The following is a 14,133-nucleotide window of genomic DNA, read 5'->3' on the forward strand; positions in this document are numbered from 1 at the left end:
ACGACCTGGTCTGCACAGACGGCTGGCGACCAAAGTAACTCCAGCAGGTACCATCCTTTAGCCCAGCGGTGGCAGACGAGCTCTGGAAGGAGACAGCCACAGGCTACACGGAGGACAGGACGGGGTCACTGTGCTCGGTGGAGATAAAGACACTAGATGCTGGGCACACCTATCAACTCTTGGAAATACCTGCTCTCCTCAGCATACCTTCATTAACGGAACAGCCCCCTGGTTTTGTACTGAATGTTTCCTACGGACCAAAGAAAAGGGCGTTTCTAAGAACCGCAGCGAGGCAGACGGATGCGAACGAGAGATTTGGCCGTTTAGCTGGAGGAGTTATTAGGAAAATACCCGAAGGATGAAGTGAGGAAGCGAGGCAAGGGTACGGAGCAAAGGAGCAGGAGGAAGCGAGAACGAGTCCTCTCCACGCCTCAGAGGGGATTTTCAGAACAGAGTGCCTTCCTCAGCACGCGCTCCTCTAAATATAGTCTTCACACGACACGCTGCGCGAAAAAACCCGCAGCTTGAAGGCTGCTGGGGCCACTCCGAGGATAAAACCCGAACGCGCTTACTACACAACTCCCTCGGTAATCCGCAACAGGCGAACGAAGGGCGGTTAAGCGGCGCTGCCCGCTCCCCCTCTCCCAGCTCCGAGTCGGGCTCCCGGCCCCGGGGAGGGGGCGGGACGGGGACAGCCGCCCGGCAGCGCCCGGCAGCGCCCGGCCGCGGGGTCAGCGGCCGCGCCCCCGCCCGCCGGCACCGGACCACGGCGCCGCCCCGCGCCCACCCCCCCTCGCGCAGGGCGAGGGGGAGCCCCAGGCCCACGCCGGGCCCCTCCGCAGCCCGGGCAGCGCCTCGGTGACCCCTCAAGCCTCCCCGCAGCCCGGCCCCGGCTCCGCGGCCCGGCCGCGCCCGGGGAGGCCGGCGTCGCCGCCGCCGCCCCTCCCGCCGCTCACCAGCTGCTTGAGGTCCTCCTCGGAGAGCCCGGCGTAGCGGTACCGCTGCTGCTCGAACTCGTACCGCGTCGTCTTCACCACCACCGCCACCCGCGACGGCCGGAACCCGCCGCCCGCCGCCCCCAGCCCGCCGCAGCCCCGCCGCCGCGGCGGCGCGCACGGCCCGGCCCCGGCCCCGGCCCCCTCCGCCCCGCAGCGGGCGGCGGGGCTCAGCCCGCGGGGGGCGAGGAGGCGCCGGCGGGCGCCGCCGAGCAGCGACAGCCCCGGCAGGGCGGAGGAAGCCCCCGCCGCCCGCCGGCAGAGCGGCGGCGAACGGCGCCCGGCCGCCCGGCCGGCGAGGCACAAGTAGCCGCCGAGGAAGCCCCGCGCGGAGGACATCGCCCGGGCTCGCTCCCCGCCCCGGGGCGGCAGCCTGCGGCCGGGAGGGCGCGGCGCGGCGCAGCGCTGCCCGGCGGCGGCCGCCCCCGCTCTGCGGCTGCCTCCCCGCCCGGGCAGCGCTCGGCACACATGGCACGGCCGCGCCGCGGCGCCCCGCCCCTCCCCGCGCGCAGGCGCGCCCCCCCGCCAATAGGGAAGCGCGCCGCTCAGCCTCCCGCCCTCCGGGGGGCGGGGGGCGGGGCAGGAGCCGCTGGGAACGCTCCCGGGCCGGAGCGCATGCGTCCGTCTCGACCGACGGCGCCGGCCGCAGGGAGGGAAGGCGGGGACAGCTCCCCCCCCCGCGCCTGGGGAAGCAGGAGTTGCGCGCGCGCCTGGCGCAGGAAGCCGCCCGCCCCCACCCGCCCGTCGTCTCGCGGTCCCGCTTCTCCCGCCGGGCGGGAGGCGGGGCTCGAGGCACCCGGGTGGGCGCGCGTGGCGCGTTAGCGGCCGTTGTGAGGGGCCGTTGTGAGGGGCCGGGTCCCCTCAGCCGGGCTGCCTCGGCTGCCCCTGCCCCGCGGGGACGCCTCCTGTGTCCCCTGGCGGCCTCCCGCCCAGCCTGCTCCTGCGGCGACGGCTCGACAAATGAAGCCAGTTGCGTCCTCTGTGGTAGCTGGTGGAGGCGAGAGTTGGGAGCCGAGAGGGCGGGGGCACCTCCCTGAGGGGGCACCTCCCTGAGGGGGCAGCTCCCTGCGGTGGCAGCTCCCTGCGGTGGCAGCTCCCTGAGGTGCCTCGCAGGGAAGCTGGCTTGCTACCTTGTTAAACTTGTCTGAGGAAAAGGGGTTTGGAAGTTAGAAAAAACCACCACAGCTTCCACTAAATACTGCGTCTTGGGAGGACCTGATGAGAAACCTGTGATTTGAGAGGCCAATCTCTTATTCATGACTGTTGCGGTCTTTATTACGTTTATCGCGCTGTCTGAGGAAGCGCGGAAAAAGGCAACGTGGTGAAAGCAGCAGGCTCGGGAAAAGACCTGTGAAACAGCACTGTGAGTGTCTGCATTTTGCAAGTCCAGGTTAAAAAAAAAAAAAAAAAAAATCGATCCTTTGTTACTTTTTAGTATTGTAAGCAAACTATCTAAAAAGGGCGGGGGGTGGTGACATCATTATTAATAACTGCCTTTTCAGGTATTGACTTTCGCAGTTGGGGGGGTGGTGACCTCATTATTAATAACTGCCTTTTCAGGTATTGACTTTCACAGACAGTACTTCTGCACTGAAAGCCTCGTTTACGCACGTTTTTCTCATTACTCGCCTTGTGCCCGTTCTTTCCCTGGAGGAAGTCACAGCCTCTCCTTGTGAGGAGGGATTGAGGCAGCAGCTTTTACCTGTCAGCGCAGCACCCATCTAAGCTGCTCTGCTAGGAGAGCCTTAGGAAATGAGAATAGCTAAAGCCATTCAGTCCTTCCCTACGCTTGTATAACAATACAAAAGCTCCATCCAGTCTTTACTGACGGGTAGGAGGATTTTCTACCTACTGATTAGCTTAGCCTTGAGGGAAACTACCACAAATCAGATTACCAGGAGAGTAATTAAACATAACTAATTCCCTTGCTAACCAGCTAATGCCTCATTCTGTCTAACTATTAACTTTTGGATTGTACAAAGCAGTAGATAATAGGAGATCCTGGAGACCAAAAGGATAAGAAGAGGTTTTGAAAATTTACAGCTGTGTTCCAAATCGTTATCTTTTTGATAGTTTATTTGACCATTGAGCTGCTCCTCTAGGATTCTGTGCTTCGTGTATTACCTATTTATGCTGAACTCTTTTGATCCTTGAAAGGCAAACTTGAATATGGAACTTGAATATTTTACTCTGAGGCCATGCAATTATTATGTTATGGTCTTTTGAATTAATGCCCACAGCAAGCATTATAAGCACAAAATATGGAATACATCATTTAAAATGTAAATTCAAAACAGTAGATGATATCTTAAATGTTCTGGAAGTGGAGCTGAGGCACAGAGTAGGAAGTGATTCATCCAGATTCATTTGTCTGACAGACTAGCTGAAGGGTGCACAGATCACCATGCGACACCCCATTATCTATGTGGAAAAAGTTTTAAACTTTCCATAACACATAAAATAAGAGTTTGTGAAATGTCACTTACAGATCGCATCTTACTTGTGAATAGGCCTACTTACTCTCCCTTACTACACCTTTTGATTTGAACATACAACTGGTACACAGGAACAAGGCACAAGTATCTGTCAAATGACATGTATTTTGAAATATATTCACAGTTTGTGACATGACATGTCTTCACACCCCATCTTCAATGACTTCAGAGCAATATAATACCCAGTGCCTTAAGGGATAGATTTGTTCATACAGAATTAAATTAATAAGCACAGGCATTTTAGCCTGGTATTCCTACAGGATACAAGTATGGAGCACAGGTGAATTCCCACTGTAGTAACTTTTTAGACCCTTGGCTAACCATGACCAGCTTCATTCTGGGCAGAGAGTACTTAAAAATTCCTTATGGAAACGGACACCTCGATACTGCCTGCAGTGAGGAAAACGCTTCAGAGTAATGCACGTTTTAGATACCAAGGAGTTATAATACATGAGGTAAATTTCAAGACGCAAATCCATAGAAAACCAGGCATCCTTAGCTCTACATTCTTCAAATTATACAGTGGACTTAAAAAAAAAAACCTGTGTAATAAAATAATTTATTCTGTGTTAAAAAAACAATGTAACTGGAAAGTTTTGTATGTAAACACTAAATTAGGAAATTCCTAAGTTATTACACTAGCTGCAAAACTGGCAATGCATGACTGTACCAGCCAGTGGTTTTACATAAGAAGGTCTCCAAATGTAGCCTTTTTTCATCCTAAGGAATTTACGTATTGCTTCTAGAGCAGTTACAGTGCGGGACAACTCTTCATTTCTACTCCTCATTGAAGTCTGTGAGTAACGCCTTCTTGTGATCATTTAATTAATCACCAGTTATATAATTAATCCAATCATTCACATTCTCTAAACTCTCTCTTTATATGCCCTTACGCACTCCTGATACCTGAAAATGACAGTGCTGTCTTTCTGTTGAAAGTGTTAATGTTGTCAGTGTTGGTTGCATTCACAGAGGAGGAGATTAACAAACCATCACGGTAACGTTTCACAAAACTGAGCCCTCAGATTTTGAGCCCAGCTGACCACAGCTGTCAATTCTGAGTATCCAGAGGAAAACTCCAGACTAATGCTTAGAGAACACGTCACTCGTGCAGCACGTCAGAATCTTACAAGACAGGTAGATGAACATACTAGCAGGTGTAGTCTGATTAAATTTCTGATCCCAGATTCTACCCATGTGTGCTTCCACTTTGCTCGCAACGTATGTACCCTCATCAGTGATTACATAGTTGGGTCATACAATTGCTTCATAAATTCCAAAACAGAGGAGAATACTTCAGATAAAGCAAAATAAATGCAGTTATTCTTACGAATGCAAATTGCTCAAAATTTTCCACACAAAACCAATGGGAAGGGTCAAGCTTTCTTGTCCACACGTTCATTACAATATGTTTCAATTAACAGAAATCTACTTTTCTACTTTTCTTCCCACTCTTTGCTTATGCAAAGCAAGCTGCACTGTCCTGAAGTGGACTAACACAACTGACTTCACCATTTCAGAAGCAATTTGAATATGCTTAAACAGCTGCAGACACGTTGTTTTGTAAGAGTAGCTTTAGTGTTTGTGCAAGACGACTCAGGAATCTGAACCCCACTTTCCAGACAGACAACTGCTGTAGAACAGGCAATGTATGCTTCTTCTAGATTTTCCTGCCAGCATGCCCCAGTGGCAGGTTCTCTAAAACCCAGGTAGGGAAAAGAGGATGCTCTTTCCCTCCCTGACCATGTCATACTGGCTGTCAGCAGCATTGAAAGCAGTATCAGCTGTGCTAAAGGTTTTCCCTGTATTCATTCATTCAACAGAGACACTACCAAACTCTTAACTTCATACAGTCTGCCAAAACTAATTGGGAGGTCACTAAAGATCATGATGTAAAAACCTGAGTGACAAGATTTAGGGAGATACAAACACCTCCAGAACATAAGCCACTTAGGCTCTCCCATCCAAGTACATTCTGCTAGAAACTCATCATCTTAGTGGCAGGTATCTGCATATGTATCCTTCTATGAGGAATTGTTAGTCTTCCCTCCTTTTGAAAATTATTACTGTACTCGTATGTAAGAGCTTCCCGCTCTGCAGCCCTCGCATATATAAATTAATCACTGGGATTTGTTAGAAATAAGTAAGTAACATTCATCGGAAAAAAACATGGAAGAACAGTTTGCTCCACAAACAGCAAAATTAATGATATCTACTTTCATATGGATTTGGGTCATATCCCTACACCCGTCTTCAGGACACAGTAATCCCAGGTATCCATCCTGCTATGGTTTCTTTCTCCTCCCTCCCAGCAAATGCTGCAGCTTGTTCAGAAGCAGGAACGCACCAGTCAGCCCCACAAGCCTCACAGAAAACACCAAGCTTACTCCGAAACTTTTTCCTCAAAGGATACCTTCCTCTGAGTTCTGTCACTCAACAGTTGCCAATTTTCACAAAGAACTTAAATTGTCTTTGAGCCTTCTACCTCCCATCCAATTTTTCTGAAACTGAACAGTGGGCTCTAAGCGGGCCTGACAGATGGACAGAGTACGCAACCGTTTAAATCTTGTTTCCTTAGGAAAACAGGCTTGGAAAGAACTGTCTGTAGGAAGCTCTAACTCGGACACAAAATAAGACTAGTTAGATGGAAATTAAAGCTGTAAGAAAGTTGTTTATTGCTCAGGCATAGCAATCGTTGCTCTGGCTGTCATAAAATGACAATCTTCACATTTTTAAAACCAAGTTAATATATTACATATTAGCATACTTTCAGTCTTGAGAGACAATGAATTTTAGTGCAATGAGACTGAATAGAATAACTAACTAGGATCTCAGGAGTAAAAATTCATACCATAAATACATCTGCACAGACAGCTATTTATAAGTCATCTATTACCACAGTATCCAAACTCTTCAAAACAGTTAAACATCTCTTTTCCTCCTCAGCTTTTAGGAGATGTAGCTTCATGTTTGAGAGTGTGTGTGTGTGTGCGCGCGTAAGCATGTGTGTTTGCGTGTGTACTTGTGTATACATGTAACAATCCTAGGAAGAGGCAGATCAAAGGAATGTGTGAATGCTCATAAGCCTTGTTCCTTATGCTGTGGGAGCAAATGGCAAAGTTTAAGTCCTGTGTCTGCATCAGTTCTGTTGTGCCTGCCCTGGAATGCTGCTTCATCTGACAAGGATTTTACAGCTGTAGTAGAATTTAGAGGGATATCGTGACACTTGGGTGCTTAAATCCTGTTTCATGGAAGGCTTTGATTATCAGGACAGACTTTGAAATCAAACTCTGCATTCAGTGCATGGCCAGCTGAACTCCAGGGCAAAGTTATCACCATGACCTGTTGCTAAATACGGAGGGCTGCTGTGTTTTACAACTGCTGAAGTTTCTATAACATGGAGCTTTGTTCCCGAGTATGAGTTGCAGCAATGAAATATGAAGGTCAGTGATGCAAATACTGTTGTGGTCAGGAGCGAGGCCAATAGAAAAGAACACAATGTACAGGTAGTTATGGAAAGACATTACTCGCAGACTGAAGAGTCCAATCAGTGCTTCAGTTTTTGACACAGATGCTCTGTTGTGAAGCAGTCCCCTTTTCCTGAAGGCAAAAACCCAGTCCCACTTAAGCTTACTGTCATCCAGATGCTAAATCAATGTCAGGCAAGTGCTAATTTTGGCAGGCTATTTAGGATTCAGCATAATCCAGATGCTAGTTCAGCTTCACCTGGATGCTAATCTTGACAGGGCACTGAGAATTCAGGAAGAAGCTGGTATTCTTCCAACTTCATACAAACGTTCAGACGGGAAAACTAAATTGTAATTTGACTCCTCAGGTGCGATGCAGCTTTTAAGATTGAAAAATAGTTACAAATACCTTAATTAAAAGGACTTCAGGTATTTCAGAACATTGTTTCAGCTCTGAGGATGACAAAGAAATAGTATTTGGTAACCAACAATATACAAGGCAACAGAGAGTTGCAGCAGAATGATTACAGGCATATTTTCTTTCTGACAGAATGAATAGAAAATACAGAGCATAAATGGCGTCTGTACTATGCACAGGCTTATGAATGATCCAGTAACTCTTAATTCATAGGTGGCATTAGAGAGAATTGATTTTTCTAATTCCTCATGAGAATGGTTAGGTCAAAGGCAGTAGTTTGTGGAATCACTTTTATAGAGCGAGCGGGTCTTTGGCACTGCTGGGATTATTGCACACATTAGGATGTGCAACATATTAAGCTATTTCAAGGAACGATGCTGTTCAGGGATAGCTACAGCTAAGGCAGAAGTAATTTCAGATAATCTCACACATTTAAGAGAAATTTTTATGCAGATATCCATCTATACTGTGCATGCGTTTATTTGCGTATATTGAATGGACAATTAACAGTGCAGGTGATTGTTTTGTGCAACTGAAGAGGTGTTCATGAGTGCAAGTGGATATACTTTTAGATTTTAAAGCTCATATGCCTCTAGAACAGCCTTGCAGTTCCTCATGGTGAATTCTCCTGGTGCTTACGGCTGTAAAGGCGGATCGTGGTTCTTTGCCCTTTAACAGAATTCTATAACCAGTATGCAACTCCAGATATTTTCAAAACAAAGAGAAAAAAAAACCTTGTCATGAATGCTGGTTTCATAGGCCTTGGTCATGCTAAACTGCCATCCCCAATTCTGCTTGTGTGTACTTACAAACAGGATGCTGAATGTTTCCACACAATTTTAAATAAATGTTTTTTCAGTGAAGCCTGATTTAAAGCTTTCCAAATGTATCTTTTAAATAACAGATGAAAAGTAACAAGTATCTCTTCACATACATTCTTAGTTCATGGTTATGTGCTTTTATCCATCAATATGATGAATAAACATCTATTCCCTATAAAATTCCTTACTTTAATAATGCATCTAAATACATTTAATTCTAAAATCGGAAGCCTTGGTAACACTTCTTGAATATTGGAAGCCATTGTGTCATTGCCATCTCAGTGCAAAGCAGGCTGACTGGAATCCTCAAAAGTGCATCTGAAGTTCTTTCTCAATGTATTAAACTTAAGCCGTCCTTAAAATTAATCTTTGCTTAAAACTCCTAAAGGAAAACGCATCTGATTTCCTCCCTCCTGGGACTAATGCGTCAGCTTAGACATTTGGGGAAGATGAGTTCCCAGCCATGCTGTTGTAACCCCTGGTAGGTGTCAGGAGCAGACTATGGACTGCCTGTGGTTCCATCTAGAATGATCTGAAAAAGAATTTGAAAAAATCTTGCTTATTTGAGCATAGTCACGTTTTGAAACAATCCGGCATTTCATAATACCAGAGCACTAGGTTAGAGTTTGGATATGATCAGTTCCTGGTTTAGGTAAATATCTAACTAGATAACACAGGATTATTCACAAATATTTGAGCATGTGAATAGTGAATGAAGCCTGTGACCCCCCGTGTCAATAAAGACAAGCACATAAGCACTAAGGATTCAGATGGCTAGATAGGACAATGTGTCTGGGATGCAAATCATCTCACTCTATACGGGGAACACTGTCTTAACACTTTGTAATAGATGCTCGGTAAACTGTGAGAAAACCAGCGTATCTTCAAACAGCTCGCTGGTCATGATAAAGTACCCAGGGGTGGTTTTGGTGTGTAATCTCTATGACTTTGACTCATCTGCAAAAAAGCAGATATAGCTGACTAATGCCAGACATGTAACTCAGGATCTGTTTAAAAATTGCTGCTACCATCTGGCTCCTGCTCAATACTACTAAAAGTTTCAAACCTCTTACAGGTGAAATGCAAGGTCTTGCGTTTGTCAGAACACTAATCTGACACACCCCCCCCTTTCCTAATATGTCAGCATTTAAAGCCAATCAGAGAGTTGTCTCTTCTTCTCTGCTTTAGATATTACTGATATCTGCTGCAAAGAAGACAGAAACTTGGACTCCAACAAAGAAGTTAATTCTTAACTTTTCCTCAGTTTTAAATCACTATCAGGTATGGGAGTGTGTGTTTGAGATTTATGATTTGGAATCCTTAACAACTGGAAAGAATTTAAATTAAACTGACAAGAAGCATCAAGCAAAGACAGCAGCTCTTCAGGAGTTCCTGTGGTGTTGCTGAACAGTAGTTCCTTTAAGAACTTTAGAAGTATTTTACTTAAAAATAAAAAAAGCTCTTGTAACATTTTAAATCTTGACAAACACCAACAGATGACAGTCCTAATGAGGCCAACATGGGAGGTATTTGTATAGTGGACCAGAAAAGGTCTGTAAAGTAGAACAAAGGCTGCACTTCTGTGATATACTGTCTGGCTCTCAACACCAGTAGTCTCCAAAATCCATGCAATTCTTGGTGGATCCACACAGGACACACTATGTCTTCGCACACTATGGTTTTCTCTCAAGGTCTATGGCTACATACAAGAGAGACCTCTTGGGACTTACCTAGTCCTAGACTCCAGCATCTTTGAATTCACCTTAACAGCTTTTAAAAGAAAATTCCATGCCAAGAAAGAGAGGACACCTCGATCAAAAGAGAGGATACCTCAACCAGGATGAAGTTAGGAGAAGATTTAAGAGAATTATTGGTGAGGTGCGGTGTAAGAAATAATGCATAAAGCATTTCTTTGCCTAGTGACACCGTCGTCCTTGTCCCTCACATGTACTTTTCCAGCTTCTCTGTTCTCCCTTAGGGATACAAATAAATAAATTCCTGCAAAATCAGGAAAGGGAAAAGGATGGAAATCATAGGAACCATGCTACCTATAGCCCCATGCTATTCTACTACTACAACTGGCATTTCATACTCCCCTGTGAAAGAAATGCTCATGTCTCTCAAGGCATAACAGTTCTTTCTATATACTAATGGGGTTACAGCACTTTAAGAACCTTCCACTATTTCTGATGACCATGATGGACCCGTTTCTAAATGTAAACAAAATGCATTCCTTTGGAGCAAGGACAGAATCTCCTTATGCCTATGAAGAAAACACGGGAAAACTCTCTTAGAAGTGTCAGAAACAAAAGTAACATTTTCAGAGACATCTTGGTCACTTATGGGTCTAAGCAGTGACTTCCAATCACCTGCTACCAATGGCAAGCTTAGGTGGTGGGTCTCTAACAGTTCCATGTTCTGGCAGGATGGTTTTTTGAAGCTGACACAGGTACCTTGTTTGTTTGTGCTGCCAAGTGGAAAGAGATGGGCACCCTGCAAGAGTTGCACAGTGGCTACGTTAGAGAACAGTCTATCCAATAGCTACACATGGAATTTCTGCATATCAGCAGTGCAACTCAATACTCCCATGTGCTGAATTTGTAACTGCCTGTAGTCAAGGTCCTTAAAAAACAGGAGTCAGAGGACTTTGTCTGCACAGACACCTGGCACAGGTCTGCGAACACACTGGAAAGCCCCAAATCGATGGTTGAGATCTATTAGCAAAGCAGGAGGAGGTAGTGGCAACAGTCTGACATTACGATACTCGCTGCAGAACAAGCCCTGGACACAGACTGATAGGGTGCTAAGTCCTCTTTATCCACAGGGGTCAGGAACAATCCGTTGACTGCCAGAAGGCAGTGCTCCCATACTAGGCTATTCTATATGTCTGGCTAAGGGTAATTCTCTGTTCTGTTTGTTGAAGCAGATCTACCACACAGCAAAGAATGTAAGGTTTCCAAGTCCAAGGAGAGGAAAAACTAAAGGGGAGAGTCATGGAACTGTCTCAGGCCAGTGGCATTTCCCTCAGAAGGGAGCACTCTTGGTCCAATCACTCACACATTGTCATATCAGCATTTTTCATTGTTTTATTTGTTATTTAGTGAGAAAATTTTTCATACGTGTAATAAAGAGTTCTGCTGATCTGTTCTCACCTAAATATAACAAAGACAAGTGGAGGCAAACACAGTTACAATACTTAGCAGAGAAATGAACTAGCAATGGAAGAAATGCAAGAAGAGATTTGCTTGACTTTGGTCAGCCTAGAAGTTTGCTGTCTAGTCTAAATTCATCTCCTCGGCTCACTCTGTATTCAGTGGGAAAAGATTAATACTTCCCAGAGAGTTATTGATCTTATCCACTCTCAAAATCTGCTTAAAGATTAATTGTTCTGTTTCTCTGCACTTAGATTTACAGAACAAATTGTTGGTAGAAATATCCAAGCTGTAGCTGGTAAAATATTATCTGATAAAAAGAGCAGGTGCAGCAACTTATTCTTTATGGACTTTATGAAAACAGTATCTCTGCTTGAAAGTAAAGCAATAAAGAATTTAAAAAATGCTGGAGTAAATGTCTATACTGAATTCGCAAAATGGTAGAGATACCTCTACTACCTTATACAGTGTCCTTATACATCATTACCATCCTGTTAATGAAGAATTCTGTGTAAAAAATTCTTACAAAAATGTCTTGCAAACATAGGATCACTTTAGTGTTCATAACACTTCACTTACTGCATATATCATTTGCTTTCTTCCTCAGTCTCTAGCACTAAAGGTAATTCTTATCTATTTTTTCATGTCTTTTACAGTGTCATGAAATATATATCATAATCTAGGGAACTGTGTTATTTCAGTTTAACAAGAAGGAAATTGCCTGTATTAAGAAAAGAAAGAACTATCATTGATTTTTTTTGAGACAAAACAGGTAGAATGGAAGGAAATAAAATGCAGGCATACTTTCTATTTATTGTAATGAAGCAGTCACTAAGAACTTAGCTTCTTAACTTGTATGTGGTCTTAAGGAGAGGTAATCTCTGAAACAGAGCTACATCAATAAAAAGAAGATGACTTATTCACGCACATCCTTCAAAGAAAATGAACACATGAAAATGAAAGATTTAAACAAATGCTCTTAAATATGCAGGATCTAATCTCTTGCATCCAAATGGATGTTTCTATGCTGATATTTAAAACTGACCTCACCCTGTTCTAAACCCATGAGGTATATTTTTCTTCCTGTTTTGGAAATGGGAGTTCCAGGGATAGGCATGTTGAAGAGGTGAATGTCTGCAAGTAAAGTGGGACTTGGCTACCAGTAACTGACATGTATGCAAAATTAAAACCTCGTGGCTCTAAGAATAATAGAAGAGATTAAGATAAGCAGGAAATGCTAGAAGTCATCGAAAAAGCAGTTGAAAGGGATTGTTAGAATTGCTGTCAGTAACTGGACATAAATGAAGGACAGATGCTTAAACTAAAAGGTCAAGAAAAAACAGCACCTGACGCTCATATCTCAGAATCTGTTTGCTGGCTGCCATCTGAATGTTTGTATCAGAAGTCTCTGCAAATCAAAATAAATATTTAACTTGTAAATCTGTGCTCCTACACTGCTTTGACATTCCCTTTCCCCTCTTTTTTTTTTCCCCTAAAAGAACAAAGAATTCTTATCAATAATTCTGGAAAGGAATCAAGCTCCATCCAGAGTTTCCAAGTTACCAGTGTCTCTTTGTAAAGTCAATAGAGACTATTTAGGAATTACAGAGGGAATTTTTGATTATCTGGGAGCAATCCAGGGAGTTCTCACAGCTAACAATTTTCCCATTTCCTAAACAGAAAAAAGGTATTTGTGAGAAAATGTTGTATAAGAGCATCATGCTTTGCTTAGAGCACTGAATGCTACTGAAATGTAGCTAAACAACAATTAATAATGGGAACAAGCATTGTAAACTGCAATCTATTTGCCTAAAGGTGAAAAAAGACCTCCTTAAGGAAACAGTCACTTGTAGCTGTTACTCATGCATGACTTAATTCTTGTTGAATAGTTGTTAAAAGGAAGAGTTTACAATAAAAGGACAGTATGTTGCTCAGTTGCAGAGGGAAACTAATGCCATGAGCAACAACTCAAACATGCCCGCTGTAGTCCTTCTATTAGAAAACTGAATGTAATTGGCAGCTCCTGTATCCACTGTAGCTGTTTGGCACAAGCAAGTGAATTCGCCCAAGAAATGTGACTTGTCTTTTGCTAAGATAGAAAAGCTTTTAAGCCTGGCAGCTGTTTCTGCCTTGCTTTCTGCAAATGTGACCCCAGCCTTGTTGTGAGCTGTATTAACAGCTTCTAGAGAAGGTTTAAGTCAGCAGCTTGCCCCTTATATCTTGTTTTAGTTGCATTCTTCCCTTTGAGGAGCCTACATTTTTGTGATGTTGAAGAAGGCTGGCAAAACCGGTGCATAAATCTTGACCTTCAAATTTCCTCATGAGGTAGCTGTTACAGCTGATCAAGAATCAGTCTTTTAAATCAAGTTAACCACTGCATAATAGATATCTTAGTAAACACATTACACTTCAAGCCGTTAGTAACTACGTAAGCACTGATATGAATGGACTCAACTTTCACTTACTCAAGGAACACCTAGCATCTCAATACCTCTAGTCATTTCTACTGAAATATACTGAAGAAACCTTTAGGTAAAGCTTGACAATATTAAAATTTCTTAACCCTCAGCCTTTTGTCAAAAGACTATTCCACTGCTATAAAGATGTGTAGAAGCTTGATCTGGCAAAACCTTGCATTTTAACAGTAGTAAGTCAAAATACTAAAAGGAATTACCGTCTTCTATGTGAAAAGGGGTATCTGTAACAGATGGAAGTTATAGTCGGCACGAAAAAAAAAAAGTAGTACAATTTTCATTGCTTGCAAGAAAATACCTTGAAAGGATTA

General features: G+C 44.2%; 2 protein-coding genes across 4 annotated transcripts in view; both read right to left on the reverse strand.

Annotated features, from left to right (window-relative positions):
• NADK2 (NAD kinase 2, mitochondrial) overlaps positions 1-1,481 on the reverse strand; it is a 34,572-nt gene extending 33,091 nt beyond the window's left edge. For all 3 annotated transcript variants that reach the window (XM_075021393.1, XM_075021392.1, XM_075021394.1), the window contains exon 1: positions 957-1,481. In XM_075021393.1, the coding sequence (XP_074877494.1) occupies positions 957-1,334 (378 nt within the window). In that variant the 5' untranslated portion in view covers positions 1,335-1,481. The remainder of the gene's footprint in view (positions 1-956) is intronic.
• Positions 1,482-4,941: 3,460 nt separating this feature from the next.
• The window catches only part of RANBP3L (RAN binding protein 3 like), a 38,567-nt gene continuing 29,375 nt past the window's right edge, over positions 4,942-14,133 (reverse strand). The window contains exon 15 of the mRNA XM_075021399.1: positions 4,942-8,728. Coding sequence (XP_074877500.1) covers positions 8,685-8,728 — 44 coding nt within the window. The 3' untranslated portion in view covers positions 4,942-8,684. The remainder of the gene's footprint in view (positions 8,729-14,133) is intronic.

Source organism: Buteo buteo, chromosome Z, assembly GCF_964188355.1.
Source record: "Buteo buteo chromosome Z, bButBut1.hap1.1, whole genome shotgun sequence".
Taxonomy (NCBI): Eukaryota; Metazoa; Chordata; class Aves; order Accipitriformes; family Accipitridae; genus Buteo; species Buteo buteo.